General features: G+C 35.2%; 1 protein-coding gene across 1 annotated transcript; it reads right to left on the reverse strand.

The window, feature by feature from the left end:
* Positions 1-3421: 3421 nt before the first annotated feature.
* LOC129802718 (uncharacterized) lies at positions 3422-12783 on the reverse strand. Its single transcript, XM_055848753.1, has 7 exons — positions 12383-12783; positions 9229-9515; positions 8120-9167; positions 7695-8045; positions 5731-6189; positions 5281-5664; positions 3422-4242 (listed from the first exon to the last, which is right to left on the reverse strand). The coding sequence occupies exons 1-6, from the start codon at positions 12405-12407 to the stop codon at positions 5306-5308; spliced, it is 2529 nt and encodes an 842-aa protein (XP_055704728.1). The 5' UTR covers positions 12408-12783; the 3' UTR covers positions 3422-4242; positions 5281-5305.
* Positions 12784-14172: the final 1389 nt, after the last annotated feature.

The following is a 14172-nucleotide window of genomic DNA, read 5'->3' on the forward strand; positions in this document are numbered from 1 at the left end:
CAATTTGGGGTTTTCGGCTGCCTATTCTATATTTAAATTTATATTATTTTGTATTTGTATTATTTGCTAATTCATTCTCTAATGACAGAAAACAGCTAATTAACTCAAAAGTTTTTTCGGCATCCTAAAAACATATGGGAAACATAGGAAACGTCATGCCCCTGATCCTTATAGTTTGTAATCATCTACAAGAATAGGATTTTTATCAATTCTGAATAATTAAACAAAACATTGTTTTTCACAGCACATTCATATGCTGCTTTGGGTACTCAGAGACCCAAAAGAGACGAAAGAGTTATCAGTCGAAATTTTTTGGAAAATTTTGACTTAGAAATGGACTATTTGAAGAACAAATTAAGTTGGTTGCTATTTAGAGGCTTTTGACACCTTCGGAAACTAGGCTAAACCTCTAGTCTGAAGACGATCTTAAGGGTCTTAAGGTTCCTAAGCGCTCCTTATGAATTTCTTATACGGACTTCGCTAAGGGTTAACCATATGCCTTAACTTCTTAATGTGCTTATTGTGCTAATTTCTTAACAGCAAACTCTCTCTCAATTGGGAATATGGGGCAAAATGTCATCCGGTTTAGCGATAGAATTGGGCGTCAAAGCCTTTGTAAATTCCACAAAAAGCGCTCAATTATAAAGAATCACGATAAAATAGGAAGAACTCCAGCGAATTTGAGAGAATTAGCTTCCTAATTAAACGTGAAAATTGTCAACAAAATTTGTCGCCCGATTGAAAAAGAGCCGATTGAGTGAGAGTCTACTGTAATCCATTTGTTGTGACGCATTTTGTGCATCACAACTCGGTTTTCAAATATTCATGATCGCGCTGGTTCTTTCGTGAAATATCAAGAAGGGACATGATAGATCATGTCTAGCGCTGCGAGAGTTTTTCTATCCAATTAGTCCTTACGAAATTTATAGTCCAGAGACAAAGTAACACATTAAAGCCATTAGGCAGGTGTTCGTAAAATCACGATGGGCGAGATATGAGTGACCAAAAAGGGGGTGCATTTGTTGGCTTAAGCAAATAAAGGCACCCTCTATTCCTGGAAAAATCGTAAAGTGGGTGATCTATGGTGACAAAGCTTTTAAGATTACTTTCTCTTCGAGACGGTCGCAAAATTAGAGCTCGCGCCAAGAAAGCCATAAAATCCTGAAAAGAAATGGGGACAAGGATGGCAAACGATCAAAAAGTTGTGATCCTCGGTCATCTTAATTAAGCACCCCCTTTCTTAAGGATATAGAAATAGAAAGTGTTGGAGAAAACTCTAGAGATAGCGAAAGTGGATAGTTGGATATTTTAATAGGCACTTAACGATCGTCTCCAGACGATCGTTATCTAGAGGTTCGTTCTGAATCACTAATTGGACACCTTCCCATGGGAAATAATGTCGAATAGAATTAGATTAGAATAGATTTTAGTATAAAAAGGGTAGCTAGATTCAAGAGGTTGGTTCAGTCACTGTGTAAACCTAGCCCATGCCATTGGGCAGTGTAACAATCTTCCTTAATAAAAAGTGTAGCAACTCAAAAAAAAAATAGTGTAATTGAGGAAACAAATCAACTGGATCCAATGCAACAAGGTGGCCTCAGTTGGGGTTACCAGTCACCACACATTAGTAGATTCAGAAAGTACCAATAAAATTGTTTGCAATTTAGGATTTTGAGTTCTTCGGGAACTTTGCTGAACATATAACCTAAACGCCACCAAAGGTATTCAAACATTCGTCGTGGGTTCCTAAATCGTTCTATGTATAAAGATTTCTAGGGCTCCTCGTGTGTTTCTGGATCTTTGTACTTTTCTCAGGTTCTTCGCTTCCCAAGTAGGGTGTTCTGGGTGTTCTAGTTCCTGTACATACGTATTACCAAGCATGTGGCAAGTCAATTTTTTTTTATATGGAGCTATTAGAAGCCAATTTCCTAAATTGATCTCGGACTCAGGTCACAGTGCTTCGAGGAAAAAATGTATTAAACAAAAATTTAGTATATTTATCCCTCCGTCCATACGGAAAGGTATCTCATAATACGGAAAAACTTTTCACTTTTTAGATATTTAGCGTAACGGTCGCGAGTGCAAAAATTCCCATATAAATTTAAATCGAAATATGAAAAAGCGGCTTCAAATTTCAGGAAATTTGCCAGGGGCGTGCGTATTACGATCTCCAAGCAAGAACTAAGTTCCCGACTAAATTGATATGGGTTTTCAGAAATGAATGCTAGGCTTCAATTAGGCTCAGGCTGCTTAAAGAATCAGCCTAAAATTTTATTAGGAGTTTAGGACCAGGATCAAAGAGTACAGGTTCTTTACATACATTTTTATTACCTTATTTTTTACCGCCAAATTTGGTTTGCAGAATAGTCTGTTTGACTCCATATTTGGTCTTCCTCTTCCACTGTCCGGTTATCTCATTACCCGTGTGGTGAATTTAATTTCTATATATATAATAAATATCACTGCTCCAATGTTACATTTTCAGAAATTATAAAATTATTTTATTTCTTGACTTTAATTTATCACTTTTTGCATGAAAACCAGAAAATTATGTTTCCAGTTTTATGAATGCCAACCTAATCGTTCAAACAAGTTTTCCACTTTTACCACTGTGTCTCTTTTGTAAGTTTACTGATTAATAAACTATTTTAACCATTTAATTAAATCGAAAAGATTTATTAGCGCGAGTGTAAGGGAGACTGGGGCAAAATTAGTCACGCACGGTATTAAATTTTGGAATGTTATAGTTTGGCTTACAAGGAATATTGAGGAAACCATAATTTAATCGAAGTAAACACCTGCTTTCTTATTCTTTAAAATATTTATAAGCCTGATACTAATCTTTTTGAGAATAATACATGATGAAAAATTTTATTTGCTGGTTAGTTTTGCCCCAGTCTCCCCTACAAAAAATTGTGACAAAGAATTAATGGAATTAATGATTGTTTTTAAGAACTGATTCACAATTGCTTCAGATGAATCCTTTACTTACCCAATCAGATGAGAAATAGGCATTCCATAGAGTCTTATTTATTTTAACTTTAAAACCATTTCGAGGGCTAAATATTTCTTAAAAAAATATGAAAAAATCTATGTATTTTTGAAATATCAAAAAAACAGTGGAAAGAATTGGTTAAATAAGCGTATTGAAGGTAATATTTATGATGCTAAGGTCAGCTCGAGCGGTACCCTAAAAATGCAAAGTCGCTATCTCTAACTGATTGACCTCTAACTTTGCCAACGACCAAACAGTCATAGTGACATCGGAAAAATCAAAATTTTCAAAATTCTACCAAAATATACTCCCTTGTAACCTTTTGATTTTCGAGCAATAACAAATTATTTTATATTTTATCAGTTGCAATCGTTGCAATGCACAATTCAGGACAAAATCAGAAATTTTCATATACAAAAGAAATTCTTATAATAGATTTTATTATTACTATTTTAAATACTGCACAAACATTTCACAGAAAATTATTCACTATGGCGCTCTTGGATTATTTTCTTCAGAATGAAATATAATTTTTTTTGTTCTAAATTGAAGAATTATGAATTCATGTCTTTCCATTAATTTTGCATTTTTTTATATATAATATTTTAATTACTTAGTTAATTCGTTTATATCAGCTGCGCTTAAGAGTTGTATCTTTTACTGGCACTTCCTCTCGTTTCGTATTGGTCATAGCAATGATTTGTTATAATGTTATCCATTGATATGCCTCATTATTTTTAAATATTTTAACATTTATAGAAAAGAAAAGAGATTATTATTTTTTCTGGTTGTAATCAATATTTTTTGCTGCTGTGAAACTTTTTGTTTTCTTTGTTTATTTTGTTGCTACGACAGTGAAAAGTTCATTTAGTATTCCTATAAATATACTTCGACGCTTATAAATTATTTCGTGTTTTCAGAAAAGGATATGTTACCTGCTGTGAGTTATCCTCCGTTTTTTTTTCGCCCATTTCCAACTATTTTATTGAGTGTCTAATTTATTTTTCGTTTCATAATTATTATTCCAGATCAATTGAAATCATTTACATACGATTCTTCCTGTAGGTCTTACATATCTTAATAATTTTTTACAGTAAATGCATTTTCCATAGGTAATTAAATATTTAATTTCATAAATGTTTTATTGGATTAAATATTTAAATACATGTGGGTAATGGTTAAGATTTCTAAGTCCCATAATCGAGGGATAATGTTCTTTTCTTTCTATAGATTCATGTCCTCGATGTCTGAAAAATATAATAAAAAATTATTACGAAAATTAAAAGCGGTTTAGGATTTCTGTAGATTTATTTTATCGAACAAAAAAACGTCAAGGAATCTACCAAGTTGACATCGAGAATATCTGTGGTAGCTAATACCCAGCGCACAATAACTTTTATTTTGTAAACATGTTTTTGACATTTCAATGAGAGTGAATGAAACAGAGATCTAGTTATCTCGATTTCTCTCATAGTAAATTTTGAAATCATATTTACAAACAAAAGTTATTGTGCGTTGGGCACGTTGGGCATAATGCCCAGCGCACAATGACTTTTTTTTGTAAACGTGTTTTCAAAATTTTCCATGAGAATGAGCGAGATGACTAGATCTAGATCTCAGTCACTCTCATTGAAATGTCAAAAACATGTTTAATAAACACAAGTTATTGTGCGTTGGGCATAATGCCCAGCACACAATTAATTTTGTTCAGTAAACATGTTTTCGGAACTGCCTGTCTCACTCACTCTCATAGAAATGGAAAAAATATGTTGACAAAAGTTATTGTGCGTTTGGCATTATGTGTCCAACGCACAATAGCTTTTGTTTAGTAATCATGCTTTTTTACATTTCAAAGAGAGTGAATGAAACATAGATCTAGTCATCTCATACTCATGGTAAATTTTGAAAACATGTTTTCAAAATTCCCTATAAGAGCGAAGGAGATGACTAGATCTTTGTTTCATTCACTCTCATTGAAATATCAAAAACATGTTTACAAAACAAAAGTTATTGTGCGTTGGGCATTATGTGTCCAGCACACAATAATTTTTATTCTGTAAACATCTTTTTGGCATTTCATTAAGAGTGAAAGAGATCTAAATCTAGTCGTCTCTCTCACTCCTATAAGCAGTTTTGAAAACATGTTTACAAAACAAAAATTATTGTTCTTTGGCAAAAATACAATCATTTTTTATACGTAATTTAAAAGAAAAACGTAAATTTATATGCTCTCTCTATTCTGTATTTAAAAAAATCAGTATTTCTCAAAAAAAAATCACACTTACCGTAAAGTATCCTCAGTAATTCACCCTAAATTGTCCACACTTGAACTTTTTCGGCTACAACACACCACGAAGCTCGCTCATAGTAAGATGAGACTATGTGGAGACTGGTTACATGATGATTGATTAATGCTTCTAGTTCACCCTCTCGAAAAACGTGGTAGTAGCGATGATGAGTTGCAGATCCACCTACGGATGCTGCATCTAGGTCTGTGCCCCTTTTTTCTTCCGCTGTTTCTGTTCGGAATTCCAGAGAGAAGCCACTTCTCTGACCAGTCTTTGACTTTGCACCACCAGTAACTTTTGCTGGACGAGTGCTTTTTACTCCAATTCGTTCGCGATTCATCACAGATTCTGAACTTTGTGGTCCACTCACGCTATTGACACCTTAAAAATAGAAATTAAACTTCAATAATATTACCAGAAGGACATTTAAAAAAATACAGGACATACCTGTATTAAGCGTCAGAGTAAATTCTCGTGGTGAAATTCGGCTTGATGGTGCACATGAAGTTGTGCATTCGGCAGCTGAATCTGTTTCTATTGAAAAATTTTGAGCTGCTAACTTTCCATTGACATCCTTCAGTAATTTTTCTGTCAATCGATCAGCATAATCTACTAGAAATTGCCTAGAAGCCAAATCATCCTCTTCTTTTGATTTTTCCGGCGTATCCTGTATTACTTCGGGTTTTTCGACGACCTCTACTTTTGATTCAGGCGCTGTTTCTCGAACAACAGTCTCTCTTGTCTCTCTGTTCAGACTAAGACTACAGACAGCTTCATCTAGTTTTAGAGCACTTACAACACTATCTACTGAATCCGGAGATGATGGTTCTGTTGAGTCACTCTCGAGATCATCTGTCTCCGGATTATAAATATCCAGGCTGGTAGTTCGAGAGCTGAAGTAGGCTTCTGTAATACCGTAAAATATAATATCTATTAAGATCAACTGAAATATGGAGAACTTCAAAGTACTGTTAGCACTAGCTTCTTCAAAATCGTTAAACCCCCGTTGGTATTTCGACTAATATCATAGGTGCCTCATTAATAAGCTTTAATCAATAAAACGGCGCCGATTTCTCATAATAAGAGCATTCCTAGTATTACCGGGTGAGTTACTCCTTTTCCTTGGAGGGGGATACCTTAGAGAGGTTTAGTAATGAGAGTCTGTTTAAGTTGGATCTCGGTAGGGAGTAGATCATTAGAAGAAACGTTGATCGTTCTGAAGAAATATTTGGTAGTCAAAACGTTCATCTACGTGATTGTCTTAAAGGCCTCCGTCCTTAAAAATTCACAGATCGGATATAACAGTACTTAATACTAAAGTTTGAGGATACATAATGGGCCCACAAGGAGACTTGGGTGCAGCGGTTCCTACAAGGAATCGCCCCCAATGTAATCTGAAGTTTCGTTTCAGTATCACGGATTTGCTTACAAGAGAAAACCAAAATGGCGGTCTTGAAGATCTATTAAAATTAAGAGATATGTTACGAATTTACAACTAAACGCTCACGCCAATCACGGAAAATTTATTATTGTTGGAAAGGTCTTGAAAATTTCTACACACTGTTTGATGTACAATAATGTGAATTTTCTTTAAAAGAAAACTCGTAGTGAAGGTTGTAATAAACAAAATTGTAGAAATGTAGTATCGGGGGAATCATAACCTTATTTACTTTTTGTTTCTTAGAATCGATTGATTCTAAAAGATTTATTAAGACAGCAATGTAGAGGCTCCAAAAACAATACGTTGAAGAAGAGTCTATACAGCACGCACTTATACAGCAAACCCCACTTTGCACTTGTTCCCCGATTACTATATCATCAGCAGTAATGGGAGAGTTCAATTTTCTCGAATATTTGACAAGAACGTTTGTCCTTGGCGATCTATTCTAAGATCTGGTTGCGTATAAGGGTATGCGAAGATCAAATCGAAGCAAGCGGAACTCAACGGTGTGTGATGCAAAATCACGAAAAGAGGCGGGGAGCTATAACAGGAAGATGTTTAGGAAACAGCGCACTACACAAAATTTTTAGTAGTTCTCCTGCCAGAACTGAAAATCAGTCTACTTGTTGTATCCCTTTCTTTTGTGATCGATGACCATACACTATCGGATAGCTTCGCTTATTCCGTTTCGATCCTTGAACAATTCGCAAGAGTTCAGGGTTATCGGTAGATGGTCAAAGGAAGCAGACGTTCATCCCCATTTTTCCCAGAGGCCACAAGTGAGGACCAATTCTCTTAAGTTATACAGTTACTTAGTACAGCACTAAGCGAGGTTGGTTATACGGTTGCTTTGTTCTTGTAAGCCTTGTACTTCCCCAACGAAGTGTTTAACGGAAGACAGGGAGACTAGCTTTCATTACAATTCTTCTGCATTGATAAATTTAGGTTGATAGATTTGGTTGTAACTTACTCATTCTCGCCTTGGTATCCAGTTTTCCTTTTACCAATACTCGATCAATCAGTCTACGTTTTTCGTCGTCTTCTTGAGCACATTGACGAGTTTCCTCGTAAATAAAAGGCATTGGGGGCTTCTTAGTTGTAGCAGCAGGACTCAGTGGCGGGCGTTGTGGTGGTGCACTTGTGACTGGTGACTGCGTAGCTTCTGGTAAAATAAAGGCATCGAATTTTGGTGCCGGTGACTGTATTGGTGGTGGAGATGGGTCTACTTTTAACTCAGCATTGGGCACAAAGATCACAGAGGCGAAACTATCTTCAGATTCGACGCTTGTATCACTCTGTAGGCTACTCTCCTTGGATGAATCTTTGCAAAATTTAAAGATTTTTTTGTTAAATCTTCTAATGAGAACGTATAGAACATTAATCTGGTATGCTTACCTGATCCACTTTCATGAGTGTGCTTAGCGGGTGGTTGCTCCGATGTGTCATTGAGTAACTGGGCAACAGCTGCTGGGGGTGCATCTGCATCTTCGGAAGATGTATGAATTAAATTAGCACCGGTTGAGCGTGTTAATTCATGACGTCCATTGCTAGACATTGTCTTGATGATTTTACCAAGGCTAGTCTTGGTAGCACGTTCTAGGCCTTCAGTAGAGCTTCTTAAAGCACCACCCAGTCCATGTCCTAAGAGTTGGAGTCTCTTCGACAGCGATCGGCACAGAAATGATTCATTGAGAGAGGCCTGTTTCTGAATTCGTCGTCGGACACCATCACGATCTCGCTGTCGACTCTCAGGCATTAGGTCCTCGTTCAAGCTCGCCTGTTTTTTGAGAATTCGAGTTGGAGGACACAATCCAGCGGTTGATGGTTGTTCAACCGGCGAAGGGGATGGCAAGACCTCAGCCAATGGATCAAGACGGAATATAGGTGGTTCGGCTAGGTCGTCAAAATCCTCTAAGCGTCGCAGTTCAATTGGCAGATTTTTGGCATCCTCCACGTCCCAACCCGTGGTGAGCTTATTGTCCTTGGCGTTAATACTATCTAAGAACCACGAGTGTTTCTTACCACTAGCAAGTTTCTGGATGGCACGTCGCATAAAAATGCAGCATGATTCAACTGGGGAAGACGAAGAAAGACTGGAACTATCACCATCACCAGCTGAGCGACTAGAGTTAGTAGCAGAGTCCTCAGAGTACGCGCTATAAGGGGGTAAAAAGTCATCATCGTCATCATCATCTGATGCAGAAGCTGCACTGGATAATTGCCAAGGGATGAGAATGTCTTGGGACTCAAATCGTCGATTACGTTGTTCAAGAGCCCAAACTGTGATGATAGCACGACCTCCAATTCGTAGAACTCTAGCGATTTCTCTAATAGCCTCTACGCGTCTGTCTTTTGTGGCAAAGTGATGCACAACGGCCAGAGACAGTACAGCGTCGAAGGATTCACTGCGAAAGGGAAGTTCAAGATTGTCACACAGAGCCACCTGAAAAAAATATTGCCTTGATAGAAGTTTATTAATATTATAAAGAAAATAGTAAATTGACCTCATTGCCTCGACTCCTAGCTGCTTGAGACAATCTATGACACCGATCGATCCCAATGGAGTAGATAAAGGAATTTGTAGGAGTGAGATAGCGACCATTCCCACAACCTACATCACATACAAGCGATCCAGGCTCCAAAGATGTTAGGAATTGGGTAACACGCGGTCGTAGAGGACTTACAACTTCGTTGCAAATTTCATAGACATCGTGTACGTATGCCTGCTCGAGGGCAGCTGATCGCCCCATCGAGCTTATCCTAGGCTTTCTCCGACCTTCGTCATCAATACCTGAAATTGAGTAGAGATTCGGTTTTGTTGTTTTCTTTTGAATCTTAATCTTGAGGAGTAGACATTTTTTAATGACCTAGAACAGAATCGAACCGGGGAGACTTGCTTACTAGACCCTACACTCTCATACTGAATTCATTACGAACCGCTAAGATCGTTCTCAATCTTTATTACAGAGGAAAATGACTAAAATAATTGGTCCATTTTCCCTTTATTAGTGTTTGATATGACCAAATCTGAAGTTGTTAGATGTGGGAATTCATTTTTGAGCATTGATCGTCATATGGCTTTATATTAGCCTATTTACATCAGGCAATACTACTTATAACTTCATCTTGCAAAGCCATTATAAGCTCTGTAATAGTATAAATCATTTCATTGTTGGGGAAGGCTCTCAGGCTTCGCATATATTATGGCTTCGAACATTTCATATTTTTTTCTATGTTCCTTTAATGAATCGAACCTATTTTTTCAGGAAAAGTGTGACTTAGACTGGCTATTAAAATATATAGCTATTAGGGCAGATTGATTAAGGGGTTACATGGGTCTCTAATGGCCTCTACACATTAGAGAAATTTATGCCCATATTGAAGAGTTTCTCCTATACAAGCGTAGGGAATTTGTTTCAATATGGACATAAATTTCTCTAGTGTGTAGAGGCCATAAAGTCAAAAAATAGGTCTTTTTCTGATAATAATTTATTGTGTCGAAAATATTTTAGAAATTCCAACTTTTGGGATATGAAAGAGTAACTTAGAGTAGCTGATTTTCGGAACCATTACCATGGATTTTTGGAACCATTAGCAGTACCTGAGAGACCTATCTAATCCCTTAAAGGAATATGGGAAAAGAATATGCAGTATGCGAAGCCAGAGTACCATATGCGAAGCCTGAAAGCCCATCCTTACAACATAGTTTTTTACTGCATTGAATACAGTGTTTTATGCTAGGAAAACTTAAATAAAGTACATTGTTTGCTTCAGGAAGCCTATCACGAAAAGGCCCCAACCAAAAGTACCTGTAAAATTTGATTTAGGACTACATCTACCAAGATCCGGTCAAATTTACCGGTTAAAAAACTTTTTAAAATTAACACATATTTAAATAGTACAAAGTCACTATCAAACTTTATGAATTTCTTAAAATATGAATATAATATATTTTTCAGCGTTTAAATTTTAATTTTTTTTTTTTTTCAAGAAATACTTGTTGAGTATCGTATTTTATCGCGGTACACGGTAAAAAATTTCGGCACATATTTGTTCCAAAAATTAGCTTGTCCACGGACACCATAATTTTTGGCACAATCTTGTTCATTTTACGAGACTCAAAAAGATAATCAACATTAGTAACGAATTTGTTCCAAAAAATAGCTCGTCTAGTATAAAATCGTATCTATCCTCTCACACTGAGTCACCCATCACCGAAGCGAGGAGGACACCAAATCTATGGCAATTTTCGTGCTACATGGTTTCAGTTTTTTAATTCGAGATTCTGTATAAAACACTCTCAAGTTGAATTTTATTTGATGTTCCTTATGAACCTTCGCAACTGAAATCCATCTCGACTGAAGTATAGGTCTTAACTGTAAGACGAAATCACTTACACGAATTTGTTCCCGACAATGGGAACAAAAAAATTCCAATATGAGTGACAATTTCGTTCCAAAAATTACCTCGTCTACGGACACCGAAAATTTTTGGAACAAATATGTTACAGATGTAGGAATAATATTGTTATAAAGAAAATGTACCAACTTGTTCCTGACAGTGGGAACAAAACAGCCCAGTGCAACAAATTCTATTCCAACTTCCAGGAACAATTTTGTATAAAACGAAATCAACTCAAATTTGTAGACATTCCATCGTATCAAAACGGTTCCAAAAGAAAACTCTAACAAAATTGTAACTATATTTCGTGGCAAAACTGTAAAGAAAACTTTTTGGAACAAACAAATATCTTCTCTAGGTACAAATTTATTCCAAAAAAAAAAATTGTTTCAAGGAAAACTTGTTCCAATATTTTGGTCAGTGTCCAAAAGTTTTTACCGTGTATGTCATTTGACCGAGTGCGCTAGGAAAAACGCCCAAAAACGATCGGTTTTAATGTTAAAACTCCAGAAATGATGATTTTGTTATTAAGGACGAAAGACCAAAAACAATCTAGGATGCCGATATGCAAATGAAATCTGCCTAACGACTTAATATGCTTTACTATTGTCAACAGTTGTCTCAGCGTCTCAATCTTTTAATTTGAACAAAATCCTAAGGTTACAAAATTAGTTTCGAATATTGGACTAGATAAGAGACTATATTCTATGTAAAAGAGCTCTTTAGGCTCCTCCTACAAATAAAGTTGTAGGCGTGTTTTGTTCCAAACTAAAAAAATCTTGCATGAAAATGAAGATTCAACAGTATAAATACACTTAATTAAATCATTATCAACTTTACACCTCACAATTTCTCCTAAAGGAGTATAATGTACAATAGGGGCAAGTAGGCGGAGCTTATGCAGAAGGTCCTAACTCGTACAAAAAATACAAAATAGTTTTATTTTAAATCTAAAAATTCTATTAATACTGTATGTGGAATTAGTGAATTCCCTGTGATCTATTTATGGCAATTTTTCACTCTGCCTTTTCTTGAAGACATTATGCAGCAGAGGAAAATGTAGGTAAGTGTGCCAAATTTCCCCCACTTAATCACATACCCTCCCCTGTGCGTCGTTTTGTCAATGAATCGTCTATTTTATCTCACCATGGTGCAGGTAGATACGTTTTTCTAAGACCCTATCAATTCCCCCCATGATAACATTTTCCTTTCAATGTTGGTTGCTTCTTGAAACATTTTAGAAACGTGGTCACTTACCAAATTTCACCGGTGCCACATCCATTTTATATATTTTTTTTATTAAAAAAATTTCGTATTTGAGAATATACTGCTACTACCCACGAAAAAACCACCCTTAGTAAATGCGTATACTTGTCCTACTCTTCCACACACCAACCGTCTAACCAGCGTTTTCCACTGTGACTATCTAACTCCCTCGCGTGACAATTTGCTTGTTGGTTCTTTCCAGGAAATACGAAGAACTATCATTGATTTTTTTCCATTTTCTCACACAATTTTCACTGAATTTCCATAGTTTTTCACAAGGATCACTCTTTAGGCAGCCAAAAAGAATAGTTTTTTGGATTTTTGTGCGTTTTTTAATAAACTTTTTGACTTCACTGCGAAATAAGTTCTGTCCATTGCGCGCGTGATCCACAAAATTGCCAATCTTCTGTCATTTTTCCTTTAGTTCTAAATGGAAAAGGATGAAAATTCTTTGGGTTGAAGAGAGATGAATAAATATGTGTAATATAGGGGTGGTAACCCTATAGCTCGATACATTAGAATTTCCATGGATAGGTCTCACGTGAAAAGCTTCCTTAGTGAAAAATGTTCGGGAAATGTTCCCATTTGAATTTCAAATTGCGGTTAAAAAAATTTAAAAAGCTATAAGACTTTTTAGCGAAATTATATACAAAGTGCTGAGAAATACTAATTTATTAAATTTAATGTTAAGTTTTTTAATATCAAGAATACGACAATCTTCTAATCATTTTATTATTATTTTATTTTATTTTAATTCGAATGTACGTTCTGTAAGTATTAATAAATTTAGAAAAAATATCTAGTCAATCCCAAAATTTTTTATACGTAATTATAGTTGTCTAAAAAAGTTAGAAAACCGTTGGCTTTTGATTGGAAAAACACAACATATTTCCAAATAAAATAATAAATGAATAAATGGGGTGAAATCTTAAACTTTATAGTATTTATTGTACTTCATAAATATCTGTTTTGTACATTTAAAAAAAAAGCTAATTCTTGAGAAATGTTTAGTCAAGGAAAATGAAAGCAAAACTTTAATTTTTTGATATTAATCCTTCAATTTTATATAATTCTGAAAAAAAAGTTTTTCAAATGGTATTAGACAGTGGGATGTTATAGCCTGCTTTAGAAGGAATATTGAGGAAACCACTACTTAATTCGAAGTAAACACATCCCTTCCTATTCATTTAAATATTTTTCAGACTGGTACAAACATTTTTTGTACAAATTATACGCAATGAAAAATTTCATTTGCTGGCTAATCTGCCTGCCCCGGTCTTCCCCAATTGGTTTATCAAATTCATTATCATTCTTAAAAATTTAAGATCCCAATTTTCTGAAAATTTCTAGGGGAAAAAGCAGAAAATTCTCTGCAAGGATTCAGTGACAAAAAAAAAAGAAATCGAAATACTTAGGTTTGAAAATTATGCAAAAAATCATTAATCAACCCCTTATTTTGACAAAAATCCAGCTTAAAATTTGTAAGATGTTTATACTATCAGAATCAAAAAATTTAAATTCAGACGTAAGGGAGGGCTAATTATACTTAAACACTTAAAGTATTCTATAGCAATCTTCTCTTTAAATTTTCCGTGTAATAAGATTTAAAAAATAAGATTTAAAAAGTCCTCTCGATTAGATTTAAAATAATAAAAAAACTCAAGGACCTTTGACATATTCACTTCAGCTTCGTTATTGTGAAGTTTATTACTTTTAGCTTAAAACCCTAAAAAAATTTAACTCTTCAAAATTAAAAATCTTTATAGAAAAATACGAATCAA

Source organism: Phlebotomus papatasi, chromosome 2 (assembly GCF_024763615.1).
Source record: "Phlebotomus papatasi isolate M1 chromosome 2, Ppap_2.1, whole genome shotgun sequence".
Lineage (NCBI taxonomy): Eukaryota > Metazoa > Arthropoda > Insecta > Diptera > Psychodidae > Phlebotomus > Phlebotomus papatasi.